Here is a 17,996-nt window from a genome sequence, read left to right as displayed (position 1 = left end):
GAAACTTCTTTTGCTGTAGTCAAAAGGACCAAATTGATCCCCTAATCCAGGCACTGATGGGGTTTCCATTGCCATCTTTGGCACATCTAAGTGTATTTTCTATTGTTGTAAAGGTGTGAGGGGACTCTGGGGGCTGGTTCTGAGCTCTAGCTCCACACAGCAGTGAATCACAAGGAAAGAAGGATCTGAAGAGAATAAAACATGATGAAGTTCTTCAGTCCTGACTGAAACATCAGAGTTCATTAGCAGCTAACAGGCGACATCTGTCTGATGTTCTCAGTAGCGTTCCCCCACCGTTTTTGTCTTTGACATTTCCTTGTGTTTGCAGGCATGTTAAGGCTGTGTTAATGCATTAATGAAGGTCACCACCGCCGCCGCCGCCTGACAAACAGCCAGCCTGTCTGCCTCTGATACCCCTCTCATAGTAGCATCACCTTTTACATGGCGTCGGGTTTTGATTTTATTTTTAGGAGAATGTGAGTAGAAGTTCCTAAGTGCAGACGGAGACACTTCTAGAGCGTTCCTGTAGACCAGGGAGTAAATAAGTATAGTTTACACCAATGGCCTTCTTACACTGTGCGATTTTTAGCAATCTTATAAGACTAATCCATGACACACTGCGACGTAGATTTAATGATCTTTGGTACGACGTCAGGTGGACGCTGTAAGCAATTTAGTAGTAAACGGCAAAACATGACATGGCGACAATGAGCAACTTCATCAGCAGCTGCCATCCAGCTACATTTGTAAACAACCAAAATCAGCTGTTCAGCCGCGTGCTCTACCCTTCGACCCCGAATCCGTCCGAAACAAAACCGCAACCAAAAGAGTTTTTATTTAAAAATAAAAAAAGTCCAGTTCAGTCCAATATTGGAAACTTTCACTGGTTTGTGACCGGCGCACAATCCGACATATTTGTCTGATCGGAGAAAACGGGGCAGGTGATCTCTGGCAGGAATTGATTCACAAAAACAAAACCGGTTCATTCTTTTTTTTATTATAGTAGCCGCGCCGTTCGGAAGCCGTGGATCCTCTCGCAGGCGGCCGTGACGGCTCTGATTGGTAGACGCAGGCCTTAGTAGCTGTCACGCTGGGAGATATTCTTTCTAAATATCTGTCAGACATTGATCGCAGGTTATCTTTGGTCACAAGACGCTAACAGCGGCCGTCCTTTAACCTGCCTCACTGAGCAAATTAAGATCCACGACTGAAAACTTCTCCCCGATTTTTCGCCGACAGCCGAAATTCGCACAGTGTCTACCGGGCATTGGGGGTAAAAGCTTTTAGGTTAAAACGATGAAATTGCTTAGGTTTGCAATGTTTTTTTTTGTTTTGTCACTCAGTAGAAAACTCTTATCAGTGAACTAAACCTCCTTCTTCATTTGTCCGTTTCAGTCGAGGGGGGCATAACATCCTCTCTCCCCTCGCAAGTCAGTCTGGCTAGTAGCGGCAGCCTGGACCTGTTTGACCCGCTGCCCCCCTCTACTCTGATCTCTACAAACCCAACTAGAAAGACTCCAGAGTCCTTCCTGGGACCCAACGCCGCCCTGGTCAACCTGGACTCTCTCGTGACCAAACCAGCTCAGCCGGCACCGGTCGTTAACCCGTTCCTGGCTGCTACAGGTAAAAGCCACAGCTGTTCTCCACCTCCAACAGGTACTATTAGCAAGTAGCCGTTGTATTAACTCTAAAAGGTTAAATGCAGTCTTTTGTTTATGATGATGCTGAGTCCATCCTAAAGCTCCTTAACTGCATTTGTGTCTGAATATCTCTGCTCCATCAAAACACATGAGAGAAAACTAAATACCGTGTTTTCTGACTATAAGGCGCACTTAAAATCCTAAAATTTTCTCCAAAATTGATGGTGCGCCTTATATATGATAACTGTTGTGCTTACTGACAGATTTTATGTAGTACAATGTGCTCAAAAATCTGTTAAAATGTGTAAGTACTACTTTGGTAAACAACAAAGCCGCTCTGCTCAAAGGATATTAGGAGCATTACGGTACACTGTGTCACTACCTGATCGGACCCCTGAGCTGTCTACAAGACTGCCTGACTGTAATGTTGAACCTAGAAGTGCGTTCATGTAAAGACCCCCACATACTAGTTCACTCCGTGGAGGACCACGCGTATTCAAGGTGGAGTCTGCACAGACTGTGCGTTTACAGCTACTTGTTTACATCAAACTGGTTTATATGTGACACTGAGCTTAATACACTGAGCTGCTCCAAGCAGGCGGTCTCCAGGACGCGAGGCATCCCAGTCCCTCTGTTCTCACTGACAGGTGGGAGTCTGCTGGAAAAGAAACGGCTCTAGGTGTTCAGCTAGCTAATCACACATTTTACCATCAGTTCTGCTGCTTCGTCCCACTGGAAGAAAGTCTGGGAATTGTAGGAATTTGCCACAAGAAATGTAGGCAACAATACGGTCAACTATGAAGGTAAAACATAAGCAGAGAGTCAGCGTGGAGTCCACCAAGCTCACAGTATGCGCACATTACACAGAGTATGTGGGAGCCTTTAGGCAGCCCAGAGTACGCGCTAGCAACAATAAACCTAGTAAGTTAGTTCAATATAAAAGTTAGATTGAATTAACTACTATCCTCCCGACAGAGACGGATAGAGAGCTGTGTACGTGAAGAGCGGAGTGATTTTACACACTTAGGAAGAATATTTAGTGCGCCTTATAATCCGGCGCACCTTATGGTCTGAAAATTGTTGTATTTAGTATGTTCAGATGTAAACATGCGATGCCTTGGAAAAGTATTCATATTCACTGAAGGTTTTTTTTCATATTAAACAAAACAATGTATTTTATTGCTGTTTCAGGTAATAAATCAACACAAAGTAGCACATGACCTTAAAGCAGAAATGGAAACAGTCGACTGAACGGCAACCATTGTTGTCATGGTTACTGAAATAGATTTAGGGATGGACTTTGACTAGGCCATTCCCAACACTTTATGTAATACTTTGATATAAATATTCTCTTGTAGCTCTGGCTGTACAGGCAGTCGTGCTGCTGGAAGACGCCGCCCTGCCAAGTCTTCACTGCCTCCAGAGGTTTAGCCGAAACCGCCCTGCGTTTAGCTCCATCCTTCTTCCCGTCAACTCTGACCAGCTTGTTCATGCTGGGGGAAAAACAGCAAGATGCAGCCACCACTATGTTTCACAGTGGGTCAGGCTGGGCTTCATGCAACAGCTGTATTTATGCTGTGATGAAGTTACTCATAACTTACCCTAACCCTCCCAAATTCTTCCTCCAATCAGAGCTCGGGCATCTCGGGCGTCATTACTTTTCCAAGGCACTCTGTTATATTTACTGGGGCAAATGGAAGCAGTCGGTTAATTAAAAACTGTGTTTTCAGCAAAGCGGCTCACAGTCAACACTGCTTTGGCTTGACTCGTACAGTTAAAAAGAAAAGAGTAAAAACATGTTCTGCCCTGCTGACGATCTGTTTTCCTGACCCAGGTGCCGCCGCTCCGGCCCCCACCGCCAACCCGTTCCAGATGAGCCAGCCGGTCCCTCCCACCCTCAACCAGATGCGCGTCAGCCCGATGCCCTCTGGCTTCGGCAGCATCGTGGACCCCATGCCCCTGTCCTCTTTGCCCGCGCAGCCCGCCGCCATGGTCCCCCTGCCGGGCATGGCCCCCATGGGCCACGGGATGCCCGGCGTGGGAGGCGGCGGCGTGGGCGCGGGGATCCCGCCCTCCATGTCGCTGCCTCAGCCACTGATGAGCATGCCCCCTCAGGCCGGGGCACAACCCGCCGGAACCACCAACCCCTTCCTCTTGTGAACGGATAACTCCGGAGGTGGTGGGGGGGGGGGGGGGGGGGGGGGGCTACCTACGCCTCCTCCTTCACTTGCTCCTTAAGAAGCTTCAACATGAACGAGGAGATATGTTATCCCATGTATCCATCTATAAGCCACTCCCAGCCGGGTGCCCTACTAAATCATCCCGCTTCCTGACTCCTCTCTGCCCTCCTCTTCCTCCTCTTCCTCCTCCTCCTCCTCAGCTACAAGCTGCCTACTCTTGTGAGTCCCGGTCTGATCCGAACACGATGCTGGTGACCACAAAGATGTTGCACCCGGAGACAGACTTCAGATTTTATGCCGGGGCGGGACCGGCCCCTCCGCCCCATTCTTCCTCTTATTTAGCCGCCGCCTCATTCCTCGAAGCGCTCCTCTCCTCTGCTGTGGTGGGGGGGGGGGGGGGGTGTACACGACAGTCGGCCCCGTACTAACGCACCGATCCGATCTCTTCTCTAGAACTAATATTTTATAAGCCCTATCAGCTGTAGCGCGTCTGCGTGAGCGAGTGCACGTCTCAGTGCTTTTTTTTTTTTTTTTTTTTACACTGTGTATTGTTCCGGCGCGTTTTACTCCCGCCTCGCTGGATTAACCATGAGATGTTTCTACTCCCTGCGCGTACGTGGCGTGAATTACAAAGCAGGAATTTTGCACAATTTTTGCTTTTGTTTCTTTTCGGGGGTTTTTTTTGTCTTTCTCTCAGCGACTGTTGGACTCACCGTTACACCTTAGCTCACAGGGGGAGGTCTGATTTAATCAAATGACGCGGCGCACCCGTACACTGCCTCGGCTCTCTCGGTACTACTGCTCAGTCCCAGACCCCTTCACCTTCACCTTGGACCTGTTTTTATCCTTCCACATGAACTTTGGCTATGAGAAGTCACAAACTTCAGTCCCAAAAGGCTGCAGAGAGGTGGAAAAAAAACAAAGACAGTATTTTATGTATGTGCTGATAGGCAGGCGCGCTCTCTCCACTGGGATACCAACGGTCGAGCGTTTTCTACCGCGTCTCCGCCCCGCTCAGCGTTTTTTTAGAAGAGATGATGTCAGTGTTGTTCCTGGATCAAACAAGTCGGATGCAGCCGCGCGTCGTGGAATTTCGTTTTCTTTTGAAGTTTCTAGGGTCAAAGGGAAGAGGGAGCGAGTGTGCATTTAGCTGCCTAGTGTGCTTTACCGGGCAGTTTAGTTTTTTATTTTTACACCTGTGGTTGGAGTTTGGACCCCAAAGCAAGGGGCGGTCCAGGTAGCTCATTCGCCTTAAGTTGGTTTGTGGCAAAGAGGGCTCAGCGTCGGGAGGATATCCTGTAGGTCCAACAGGATTCTCTCTCTCAGAACATCAACCGTTGCTCTCTTACACACGCAGGGGAATCCCACAGCAAACAATCAGTAGTCCGTTCTGTTGTCTTTTTTTTTATTAAGTACAGAATTACCTTGATTCTGTACTTTCTCCATTAATTTTTCTACGGTTCTTGTTCTTTTTTTTTGTGCACCCTATGGGTAGGTTACGTTACGTTACTCTCTTCTCTTAGAAGCACAGCTGTTACCGAAGTCATAGCGACTGAGATTTTTTTTGAGGATATGTGCAAAAAAAAAAAAAAACACAGCTGTTGATGTTTCTCAAAGCTGAAGAAGCTCTGTGATGAAACGGTTTCCTAACGCTGCGCTAATCTATAACTTGGGCAAGTGTTTATTAAAGTGTTACTTTTGGCTGATTTGTTGTTAGATTTGCAGGAAAGCAAGTTGAGCATCCCTGTCTCTTCTGCTGGTTAAGAAAGGTGGGTTGATGAATTATGGCTTAAAATAAGATGCAGAGGTTTTTGTAGGCTCTCCAGCATTTTTTTTCTTAAAGGGATAGTTTTTTTTTTTTTTTAATGGATGTGATGTTTTGCGCAGTTATTATTGGCAACAGCGTCTTTCACATGTAGGAGGCAGATTTCTAATCAGTGATTGAAAAAGGAAGGAATCCCAACAGCTTAGTCAAATGGAACCCGCCCCCATTATAACCCATTTTAGTCATTCAAATGCAGCGTTTAATAAGATGCGGCGCTATTTTAACCGTTCTGGCATTTTCTCCAGCAAACGACCACCGTGGGTCCGAGCTGAAGTTACTGCTCATCTGCTGTGATAATTTCCCCCAAACAGCACATCTTCAGTGCCGCTGCACAAATTAGACGACCCCCCCCCCCACCCCACAAAATGAGGGTTTCATTTGATTAGCTGTTGTTCCGCCGCTCTGAGGATTTCGCCGCCGCTCTAGAACACGACTGCGGCCTTTTGCATCTTTCCACCACCGCTTAGGGACCCATCACTGGAGACCCCTCTTCCCAAACGTTCAAACTATCCCCTTAAAGTCTTCAGATGTAATTTTTGTTTCGTTTTTCGGTTACTGGTGTCAGCTTGTGGTGGGTTGTCGCCTCCTTGAGGTATGATGTGCTGTGCTGGCTTCGCCGCAGGACTTCGGATGTTTCCACTGAACGCGGACCTCCCGTTTCTCTCAGGCTAAAAAGGAGGAGCTGCTCCACGTGTGCATCTGACGGGAAACGCTTGAGATGGCGACAAAGGTTCTTTATTTTGTTTCTTTTTCTTGGACTCTTGAATGAATGGACGCGAAACTTCACTTGCAAACCAGCAAAAACCTGTTTAATCTCTACAAAACATTATGCAAGAGCAGTGAGAGAGAGTAAGAAGTGGAAAAGCAGGAAGGAAATGCTAATAAGCAGATCCTGTTCTCCTGGAGTTGTAGAAAGTCTCTAAAGGCGTGCGGCGAAAACGAGGAGGCGGAAGGCGTCGCCTGATTGATTGAACACATCGAACACTCCCAGTGTGCAGGTGGCCTCCATCTTTGGCAGCAGATTTCCTCGCTGTGGTTCAGTGAAGGCCCCACGTCATGTAATGAATTGGCAATTGTTTTGTTTCCAGAGGACTAACTGACTTCATGGGCTGTCTTGTCTTTATATGCATAAACTGACTCCTTTTTATTCTCTTTCCATGTCTGACTAGTTACTCTTTTCTTAGTACTGGGAGCAGCCTGCGTTGTTGTTTTTTTTTTTTTTAATTGGATTCGTGCTCAACCCGTTGGCATTATAACTGTATAATATAATTTATCATTTGTACTATTGTAACATACTGTTTTTCTGTATACCTTATTATTCTGTGTAATGGGTTTTTGTAGGAACAAAGTTGTTGTGGTATTTTAACGGCCTCTAAAACAAGCGAACGCAGCTGGCCGCACCCTGTCGGATGAGGACAACTGTAGCTGCATCGGTTCAAGAATAAAAATGTATTTCACTTCAGCTCTGGAGCTCTCCTTTCTTCTCTCGGTTTTTCATGTTCGAAAAGTAGATCGGAGGGAACCGGGTCGTAGCGTGCCCCAAACACCACCAGCATTTAGGTTTATTTAGTTGTTTTTTTTTAAAAGGTGCAGTTATATGGACAGTATCTGAAACCACGAGACCACAGTGCCTGGATTACACCAGATGTGTCACTGCTCACACTGATGCAGACTCTGTTTTTGGCTCCTCTGAGACAGATGTGGAAGGCCTGAAAATAATTTCCTCTTTTCTTGCACTGTTATAATCTGGCCAAGATTATAACAGTGCAACAGTGCAAAATTTGCACCTGCCCAGATGGACAAGCCAAATGCCATAAGTGTACTCTTATGAGTACATTTATTCATTTGGTGGAGCGGCGCTAAAGCAGGTTTTTTCTTTTTTTTTTTTCAAAATCCCATGATTGGAACTAGTGTTTTTATTTCTATTTACCTTTTTTTTTTATTGATCAGTTTCTCTGAACTTGTAATGAATTATTCTATCTACCTGAGGTATAAATATGCTACAGAGGCTAACAACTATTAGCCTCTAGGCTGGACGAGGACTTAGTTTATTGTGCCACTACACTGAGCAGGACAAAAAGGGTCATTAAAAAACAAAAAAAACAAACAAATGTAAAGTTAGCCTAACTCGGCTGGAACTGTTGTTTGATCAGATATGATTCAACTTTTCAGCAAAATGACCTGATTTAAGAAAGATGAGCAGGTGGAGATGCCCACTGTTGGGTATGGTGGAGGATCTGTGATGCTGTGGGCTTGTTTCTCTTCCAAAGACTCTGGGAACCTCGCCGTTCACGACTTCCAACTATTTGATAATTTTTATAAAAATCTGGTGGTCTCTTCCAGAAAACTGGAAGGGGTTGTGATGTCCGGGCCTTCCAGCGAGATAACGATGTTCTAGCAGATAATAAAGTACTGCCCTGTTGGCAAAGGGGTGTAAAAAAGTCACACATAATTTGTAAAAAAAAAAAAAAAAATATTTAGGGGCTATTCACATCTGATTTAATGTGTTCAATAAATTAGAATATGCATTTCTTGGAGGCCTGTTTGTCAGACTAAAAGTACCTTTCGAAAATATAATCAAATATACTTTTCAGTAAGCCCCCATTTCTGCATGGAAAATGCTGCTTTTTAATTGGCCTGATGTAATATTCTAATTTAGAAATAAAGGCTTTTAAACATCAGTCTGCATAAAGTTGTTTAACGTAGTGAATTGATTTAATGAAATAAATGAACTTTACAAAAAATATTGTAATTTATTAAACATGACAAGATGTTATCATGGTGAGACAACCATTAGTCATTAGTTAGTAACCATTAGTAAATAACAGAACCTCACAACTAGACACCCAAATTCATCAGTATTTAACATCGGATGAATGTAGGCAAAGCATTCCACAAAAAAACGAACATTTAAATTAATTTTCTGCTTTAAATGGTAAAAAAAAAATAAGACTTGGATGACTAAATTTAGAGACGTTTTTTTAGACCTTGCACCATGTTTATATATATTTACCCAGTGAATAAATGTACTGGTGACATTTTCAGCAGAGATCATGTTGCTGCAATAAAAGATGGATTTGTGCGGCACATTTTCAACACACTGACACCAGGGGTGCCTACAAACCTCGCCACACGTGTGAAAGTACAACTACCACTCTGCTGCCAATTAAAATGTCCTGCATGTTGCCTTGACATCAGGAACCTTTCTCCACACTTCTCTGGAGCCAACACGGCGACAGCTCCACCCTTTCACAGTCTCGGCCTCCTGCGGCGTAGGATGGGGCGAAGAATGCAACGCCGGCAGAGTCGGAGGCCTTCACAGATTTCGCTCTAAAGGCCACAAGTTGGGCTGATTGTCTGAGAACCAAACAGACGTACGTTCTCTCCTGATACTGGGAGCTCCGTGGTGATGAGAAATGACAACGTGGCGAGCCCGGGGTTAGCATTTCACGTCATTTCACGTACGACTGCGCCTCTGACTGGACGGCGGACGGGCTCGACGGTCCCGTGTCGTAGCCCATCTTCTTCATGTCTTTGGTCATTATGTGAAAGGAGACGGTAACAAAGCCTTGGGATCGAACCCTCGTCACTGAAACAGAAAATGACGTTGGAAGGAAATGTCATTTTGGGTCATTTGATCACGGGAAGCTTGTTGTAGAGGAATAAATGGACGCTTGTTTACATTACTGCAATGGTTACTATTGAACTAAAGTGCAACTACTAAGCAGCCATTTGGTAAAATAAGAGGAGATGACGGACCTTCTCGGCCTTCCCCCTGTGCCACCACTTTCGGGTCGGTGTACTCGGGTCGCCGTCCCAACAACCAGCTGAGTGGGAGAAAAATGTGTCAAACTACAATGAAAAATATCAAATATCAGAGCCATTTTTTTTAAAACATCCCTATTTGGAGATCTGAAGACACAAATATAACAGCCGCGGCCCTTAACGGTTCCATACAGTGTCCTGCTAAATTCCTCTGAACCTTTTCCACTTTATCATTAGAGAGCCATAAACTGAAGTCTTTAGATGCATTTGTTTCCAGAACCTTTGACTGCACAATATAAAGAACCACAGCAAAATGATTGACACTCCTGTAAGCTTGCCCCGAGACCCTGCAAAGCCTAGCGGGTCTATGTGTTTGCATTTATTATCTACCTTTGGACTTTGCAGTCATGAATGTCGTTTGATCTAAGCAGTTCCACTGTAGCTCTGACTGGATGTTTAGGGTCATTGCCTCGGTTCAAGGTGCTCCTCTCGCCCCCCCTTGAAAGTTCTAGGAAATCTTTGGCCCCACTGTAACGCAGTATTTACTTATTAACTCCGGCCGTGTTCCCTGTCCTTGGTGACGGGAACGAGGACGGCGTGTGCAGGGTTACTTTTTCTTCATACAGAACTTTTAGGCCCAAAGGTTCAATTTCGGTCCCACAGCACAATCTCTCACATGTTTTTCGTGTCTCCTTAACTGTGTGTACAACCACCCCAAAAAAAAAAAAAGACCCAATCTGGGGAGTGTATAACTAATAGTTGCCCAGTAAGCAGATGCTGCCACCTAAGCTGTGGTTCTCTGCAGCTCCTCCAGAGTTAGCTGCTTCGGTGACTAATGCTTTACTTGGCCAGCCTTCCTCTGTCTTCTTGATGCCGTTTGTCCCCTGTTGGTCTCTTAAACATCTGAGGCCTTCAAACAAAACACCTGGATTCATACACACGGGTAGACGATTTGCTAATTAGGCAACGTATTTAGGGTCACTGGTTGCACTGGGTTTCATTTTGGGGCATCAGAGAAGAGCGGGCTGGATATAATAAGTAATCCCCTCCATCTAGAATATTTGGAAAAACTGTAGAAAGCCATGAACGACTTAACGTTTCCTTCACTGTTACGCACAGCCTTGTGTTCCACCCACCCTGTGAACTTCTGAAGTCTCCAGGTGGGCTCGGGAACAAACATGGGGATGGTTCTCGTGTGTCTGAGGAAAGGGAAAAGGGTTATTTTTATTTTTTTTAATTAGAGATGTTCTAAGCTGAAACAAATCAGGGACGTTGACATGCTTGATGCGAGAGCAGCTCGGATGAACGGACGCTGTACTCACTGTCCAGGCGTGAAGGGGATGTGCGTTGCGCCGTAACCCCGCACGACGTCGTTGCCAAACACATCGGGCCCGTACACGCTCACCACAAGCTGAGGCCCTGGGGAATTCACAGAGAGTTACACCTCGGTAGCAGCAGGTACGTTCCCATCAGCGAGACTTTTGCAGACGGGTTTAGCCTCCCGGTGATGAACGTGTTTTGGTGCGAATCAAGCCCAGAACAACAGCGAAAGACCTAATGAAGGAGCTGGCCGAAGCTGGTGAGTAATTATCCCTTAAAGAGCGCTGTGCAGATATGGGCCCGAAAGCCCACTCAGCGAGGAAGAAGCCAGTGATTCAAAAGCAGATTGCAATTTTCAAATGGCTTGGAGGGCATACAGCATAACGTTTAGAGACATGTCGTGTGGTCAGATAAAAGTAAAACTGAAGTTTGGACATTATGATCATCTTTAGATTGAAAGGAAATGGAAGAAAGCCTGGAATCCTGGGAAACACAATCCGAAATAGGAAATGGGGAGGGTGTCGGTATCATGTTTGTAGGGTTTTTGTTGCAAGAGGGACAGGTGCACTTCACAAAATAGAGGTCATCATTTAGAAAGAACTTTATGTGGGAATAGTGAAGCAACATCTCAAGGAAGTTGAAGCTTGGGTGTAGATGGCTCTTCCTACCAGAAACTGCTGCCAGATGAGTTAAAAACTGGCTTAAGATTCCTGGAGTCCATGTTTTCAAGTTACAAGTGCAGGATGGCCAAAGAAAATTTGTGGGCGGAGCCAAGCTACAAAACCTGACTTGGTTACACAGGTTGTGGGAGGAGGAGGATTGAGCCAGAATTCCCATATGACACAAGGCACACAGGTTAAAAGGTAATACAATGAAATCCTCAAGAAATGTATATTAACTTATGACTTTGAATGAAATAATACAATTCTGATAAAAAATAAATCACAATTTAATGTTATGTCATTTAAAATTTACATTTTAAATGACATAAAAATAATCAGATTTTTTTTTTTTTTTTTTTTTTTTTTTACACAGTCTATGTAACTATGTGGTTTTCACTCCAGCCTTTGAGTTTACTGGCACTTTTGATTCAGTGAGAAGGCTGCATTTTCCCTCTTAATGCCCTGATACTTGTGCATATAGAGCAGAAATGAGGAGGATGTCAAAAATCACTAGAACTCAAAACACAGGGCAAAGTGTGAAAAGCTTACATCCAGAAGGATTTGTGCTCTTGAATGTTATCTCCAAAGGAAAGTTCCATATTAGCCTGTGAGACTGGGTGCTCTTTGAGGTTATCTGTGTGATGCCTTCCTCCAAACCCTAAAGACAAAACACACACACCATTTGTTGACGCATGCTGCATAGAGTTGCATTGCTAATCTTTCTACAGAGCAACACTGATGATATCAGATGATGAGAACACCCTAATGACTACTCACTGTGGTGGGAGCCCAGTCATGGCCGTAGACGTAGCAATATTTGCAATACAAACTGTCATAGTCTGGAAACTGGAATGAAATGCGAAATGATCCAGAAAAAAACATAGAAAGAGAAATGAAACGACACGTCGGCGCCTGGTTGCACTGGTGCTGCTAATGCTAATGCTAGCTGCTAAGCTAAAGCAATAGAACGGCCACTTACGTTCGCTCCTTCGATCTGTCCGTTCACCGTCAGAAGAAACACAGACGGATTGCTCGATGTTTCCATCGTGAATCTGTTCTTTTTAATTATTCAATTTTATTTTATTTGCCTTTCAATTAATGCTTAAATGAAACCTGCTGATCGCCAGTAGCCCTAACTCTTCCGAGCTCGTTGCTAAGGCAACGCTTGTCTCTCCCAACGGCCAGTAAGTTGGATCAAACTGAACGGGAGCGCAAGGATTTGTGGGTAAATACTCAAAGTGTCCGCAAGAGGGCGGCACTGTCCCGGAAATGAATCCAGCGATAACTACAGCGGTTGCCTAGGGGACTGTGTGTTTTAGCTTCAAGACTAATGTTTACGGCATAAATCACTGACAGAAGGAAAAAAAAAGGTTGTGCAATGCGGCAGTTAAAACGTGAGGAAATTAGTGCTATAGCGGAAATACGCCAATTTGTACAAGGCTTCTTTTTTTGTCTTTTTTTTTTCTTTTTTTGGAATGAAAGCATTTTGTTAATTTACCTAATTGCTGCAACACTTTGATTGTTATGCCCGATGTTGCCTACACTTTCTGATCCAGTGCCATTTAAGGGCATCTCTGCTTGGGTAGATATCCTTGCCATTTAGGCTTTGAAAGTTCAGCTCCCTGAATAATTTATGCGCAGTTCAGGAAGTATAGGCATACATCCTTGCAAATCTATGAGGATGATTTATATTTAAACAATCCAACTGTTTTTCCCCCATACTTGTTTATTGACTGCCTTGACGTCTCGTCACGCTGTCCCATATTTAAAACGTCATAGGCCTATGTTATTTTATTGTTGTCACTTGCTCTACATGGCTTCTATCCTAAATTGCCCTTGAGCATGTTGTCTGCATAAAATGCAAAAATCAGTGCGTATTAATAAATCAATTCTATACCACAGGACACAGCATAGAACTTATTCAAAGCATTAAAAGGACAATTACATTAGCTTGAGCCGAATTGGAGAGAGAAAATCCCAAAAGCTTCAATATTGCATGCCTTGCTCTGAGACTTTCCCCGACACGGCCAATGAAGCCAATTGGAGCAGCACAGCTCATGTTTCATCTTACATACAGTTCCTCCCGAAGCTTATTACTTCTCTACCTAAATGCGTAAGTGGTGGTACTGGTACACATTTAGGTTGTATGCGACCGCAGAACATAAACAAGAAAAACAAGAAGCATATTCTGCACCCAGAAACTCTCGAACAGACTCCGCGTGGTTAATTAATATGCAAGGTCAGCATAACGCGATGGCTATGCTGTGCTTCATATACTAAATGAAAAAGATGTAAAATGTGCATATATTTGGTACTAACTAAAAAAAAAAAAAAGTTATATAACAATTCACGTCATTTATCCTCCATCCAAAGCAGTAGAGTGTCAAATTTGGCAAAGTTCTATGAAGAACTACTCGATTTGTTGTATTTGGAGAACAAGAAAGAAGGTTCTCTTCGTTAAAAAAAAAATAAGAAAAAGTTGACTTGAAAAGTTAAAGGTGAGAGCACAGTGTTCTGCCTCTACCTTTCAGGAATCTCCCAAAGACTCATCCCTTTAGAGGAAACCTCTTTGGCTAATATCTCCAACTTAATCCCTTAACACACAATACCTGCACCGCATTAGCAATGTTTTACCAGGTCCAGCTGTACTTTAATTGAACCAGATTTAGCATCTAATGCGCAGACTAAGCGTCTCCTTGCGGGTCTGGAAAAGAAATGTTGTAATTGAATCCCAGCAAATGCGAAATGGCTGCATGTGAAAGATTATATGTCACGCTGCTGCACAAGCAGGCATACAACCGCACTGTGGTCTTATGCCTGGGTTGAAAATTAGAGGTTAACTAATTGCTGTGCCACTTTTTACTATTTCGTTTGGTCTATTTGTACCTAAAAATCAGATAGAGTTTGGTGAGCATTTATATTTAGCCCCCTGTACTCTGATCAACCTAAATAAAATCAGGTGCAGGCAGTGGCATTTAGAATTGACCCAGTTTAGGAAATAGAGGTGGCCTGTTTTCATCATAAATCCAGATGTTCTTCAAAGGCCTCAACTGTTTGCATGAGAATGTTAGTGAACAAATAACATCGAGAAGACCAAGGAACACTGATGAGGGATGAAATGGGGAGAAGTTTAAAGGAGGGTTAAGTTATATCTCTCAGGGTCCTGTTCAATCGGTCAGCTAAAACGGGATGGAAATGACACCACTGCAAGCCTACCAAGACATGGCTGTCTATGCTTCCAGGTTGGGCGAGACACAAAGAAGTAGCCTGGAGATCCACTGCTCAGATGGGGGAATGTCTTGATGGCAGAACCGGCCAAAGGCCCCCAAACCACCGTAGTGGCATGAATTAACGCAAAGCACAGATCTAAAACGTTTTGTTTGTTGAAACTGATAATACTACTAAACTTGATTAGCCGGTTTTGTAATAGAAAAAGTGTCTAAAATTTGAATGAAATATTTATATGAATTGCCCAGTTTACTTTGTCAAAGTGCAAAGAATAAACTTAATTGCCTGATTGTTGTGTTGCCTTAGTTCCATTCTGATGCTACGAGTTTATCTTTTCTTTGTGTTTGAGCTCGGTCTGTTCACAAATGCATCTCAGCAACTACCAACCAATCATCCGCCCCGTTCTCCTGGATTCCACCAAATCAAATTCTGCTTAAGGTCCGCCCTGTGCTTGACACCACAACTGCAAGACGGGATCTCCATGAACCTGGACATTTCCGCCTTTGCCGCGAGTCTTGTAGGTTGCACAGCGACCGTGTAGGAGAGTGTGCTCCAGTCAGATGAAACCAAACTTGAACCGTTTGACCTACATGCAAAACATGACGTGCAGCAGAAAACCAAGACTGCACACAATTCCCACGGGAAAACGGGAAAACCACCATCATGCTGTGGAGTTATTTTTCTTCAGTAGCTACAAGTCAGCTGGTCGGAGCTGACGAGAAGCTGGACGGAAACACGACCCCGAAAGAAAATGTTAAAGGCTGCAACAAAGGCTTCACCCTCCAGCAGGACGACGCTAAAGATACAGTCAGATCTATCGTGAAATAGTTTCAAGCTCATTTAGACACTCGGTTATTTTAGAAAAAAGGTCCAGTCCAACATTTAAAGATCATGTCGAACGAGACAAAAGAGCGTCTGTGTTTTTACTGCTCCTTACGCTGCTGCCTTGAGCATGAAATAAATCAACTAAAAAATGTTGATGGATCTGTGATCAAAATCTACAATTCATTCAAATATCTCTGCCTGTTAGACATTTAAAACTCTGTGGCCTGATGGCTCAGATCTCTTGCTGTGTGCTTTGGGTGTGGCCAGATCAGCTGTTTCACACATAGCAGTACCCCCCCACCTAACCCAGTCTCTGTATTCCTCCCCACGTCCCTTTTTTTTCTTCTGCCCGTCTGATTGGACTCTGTGTATCCAGCTGACTCAGAGGCCCACCACGAGCCTGTGACCTTTCCTGCTCTCCAAACAGCAGCTCTCTCTGCGCCCACCTTCGGTTCTCCCCCTTTTTCATCTACACCGTATCAGTTTTGCACCTGCAGCTCTCTCAACAGCAGTTTGTGATTCGTCTTACCCGCTTGCCGCTTTTCAGAAGATTTACAGGACGAGCCCTCCCGCTCCTGCACATTTATCTCTCTCTATCTCCTCCTTTAGTGCCAGTACATTATTGGCATTCTATTCTCCAACCCCTGACCCACAACGCTATCTCCATCAGTTTTTATGACCTTGCAAGCATTTTGCTATCTACCTTTAGTCCCTCTTTCGTTCTTACTGACCATATTAATCCTTATTTGGTTCTTCTCTTTCATCCTGAGCGCTTTGACGCCTCATGTTCCCGTCGCTGGTCTCTTTCGCGCCCCCGTTTAGCCTGTTTGTGTTTGCGCTCGTCTCTCGTCCTCTGCCCGTTTCCCATCCCGCTCATCTCTCTGACCCCCTTTTCTTTCCCTTTTCCATCTCTGCAGCCCTGCTCGTTTCTGCCAAGGGCCTGATTTAGATTCAGACAGCTCCGTGGAGGGTGGCCCAGTAAAAACTGTTGCAGCGCAGCCACTCCAAAGGGGTCACTTTTAAACCATGTGGGGTTCGATTTGTTTGGACCTTTTCTCTATGTCAGTGGTTCCATAGTGTGCTTATGGGAATATTTAAGCCAAAGGCACGAATTGGAGCTGGGGATAAGAAAGCCCATACTGTTAGCGGGTGTGTTGAAGAAGGTGTCCTTTGGGTCATGCTATGAATTTCTCTTCTTCCAAAAAAATCAGACTAAGTTGATCCAAAAGAGCTCAACTTTAGTCTTATTGGGCCCCCGTCTCTTTCTCCCAAGCCTTTTTCTGAGTCATTTAGTTGTTGACTCAGAAATCTTAGATGGGTTTGATGTTGGGCATTCTAGAGTTCCAAGATTTCACACAGTAGCATTGTGTGTTACCACTGGTGTACATGTTGACCGTGGTCCAACTATCTTCGGGTTATTAATGGACTCCTCTTGCATAGCCTTCTGCTGATATCTCAACTTTCTCACAAACCTTCTCATCTCAGCGTGAAGACCTTGCCTGGAGCTCCAGACAGTGGCTGACCTTCAGTAGGCCTTGGTCTGCAGCAATTCTTGCAGCAATTTTCCAGCGGATAGTCTTGGCACCCAGTCGAGCGTTGTGCAGGTCTACTGTCTTTTCTCTGGCATATTTTGATAGCTCTTTTGTCGTTCCGTGGTGGTGGAGAGGTGGGAGTTAAAACTGATTCTGTGGACAGGCGTGCTTCGTACACATAAATTAAAGTCAGGAGTATCTGTAATTGATAAACGGATCTGTGCGCAGAAAGTAAGCATAGCCAGTCTGTTGGAGCCAGCATTTTGGATGTGTTGTAGGGACTCGAATACGTATTTCACTCAGTGAAATGCAAATTGTTCTTTTAACTTCTATGTAATGTGCTTTCTCTGAGATTTAAATTGGAATTTAGCGTGTCCTCGCTAAAATTAATCTGCTACAAAATTTAGAGACCACGTTTTGTTGCTAGTGAGCAAAGTCACAAAATCAACAGGGGATCAGATATGTTCCCTCCGTTTGTATAGGCTAAGCAGTATTCTGGGGGGAGAGTTTTGTCTGAGCCTGGCAGTGGCAGAAACACTGCCACTAGTAGCTGGCAGGAACACTGATTCTGTTCAATGTTTTTCATTTTTCTGCAAAGACATGAATATGTGGTCAAATAGTTTATTATCTCTCCACTCCCCATAAAACAATGTCTTCACCTAAAACAAGACAATTGGACATGAAAAGAGTATTAAAACCAAAATCCAATTGCAAATGTAAACTATTGAAAAAAAAAGATTTTTGTGTGGGAATCAGTGGGACAGAGAAGCAGAAAACATTTACTGATTTATTTAGTTTAAAAGGCTTACACGTCTTGCCGAGGACAATTCAACACCCGACAGGGTAGGAACGTGTGAGACAGCCAGAAGAAATTCCTCAATATATAGGAGGTAAATGTTTACGTAGCAATGTTTAACTTAATTAAACATAGTGTAGCTTTCCAACTGACATGCCATTATAAACAATCATCAATACCTTTTAATTATTTGTATGCCAATATACAGTAATACATTAATAAC

The 17,996-nt window shown here is 44.1% G+C and overlaps 2 protein-coding genes across 4 annotated transcripts in view; one reads left to right on the top strand and one right to left on the bottom strand.

Moving 5' to 3' along the window:
• Positions 1 to 7,107, top strand: part of epn2 (epsin 2) — a 29,878-nt gene extending 22,771 nt beyond the window's left edge. For both annotated transcript variants that reach the window (XM_036132163.1, XM_012876659.3), the window contains 2 exons: positions 1,396 to 1,623; positions 3,475 to 7,107. In XM_036132163.1, coding sequence (XP_035988056.1) covers positions 1,396 to 1,623; positions 3,475 to 3,800 — 554 coding nt within the window. In that variant the 3' untranslated portion in view covers positions 3,801 to 7,107. The remainder of the gene's footprint in view (positions 1 to 1,395; positions 1,624 to 3,474) is intronic.
• A 1,266-nt stretch (positions 7,108 to 8,373) lies between these two features.
• LOC105936008 (B9 protein domain 1) lies at positions 8,374 to 12,579 on the bottom strand. 2 transcript variants are annotated; one of them, XM_012876645.3, is made up of 7 exons: positions 12,372 to 12,578; positions 12,170 to 12,238; positions 11,942 to 12,050; positions 10,733 to 10,829; positions 10,547 to 10,609; positions 9,405 to 9,472; positions 8,374 to 9,234 (listed from the first exon to the last, which is right to left on the bottom strand). In XM_012876645.3, the coding sequence occupies exons 1-7, from the start codon at positions 12,435 to 12,437 to the stop codon at positions 9,098 to 9,100; spliced, it is 609 nt and encodes a 202-aa protein (XP_012732099.2). In that variant the 5' UTR covers positions 12,438 to 12,578; the 3' UTR covers positions 8,374 to 9,097. The 2 variants fall into 2 exon arrangements, with proteins under 2 accessions (XP_012732099.2, XP_035988057.1); XM_036132164.1 differs by lacking the exon at positions 12,170 to 12,238 and having other exon boundaries at positions 12,372 to 12,579.
• Between the last annotated feature and the right edge of the window lie 5,417 nt (positions 12,580 to 17,996).

This window comes from Fundulus heteroclitus, unplaced genomic scaffold (genome assembly GCF_011125445.2).
Source record: "Fundulus heteroclitus isolate FHET01 unplaced genomic scaffold, MU-UCD_Fhet_4.1 scaffold_48, whole genome shotgun sequence".
NCBI classification, from domain to species: Eukaryota; Metazoa; Chordata; class Actinopteri; order Cyprinodontiformes; family Fundulidae; genus Fundulus; species Fundulus heteroclitus.
The sequence above is the reverse complement of the archived record's forward strand: the minus strand, read 5'-3'. Positions and strand labels throughout refer to the sequence as shown.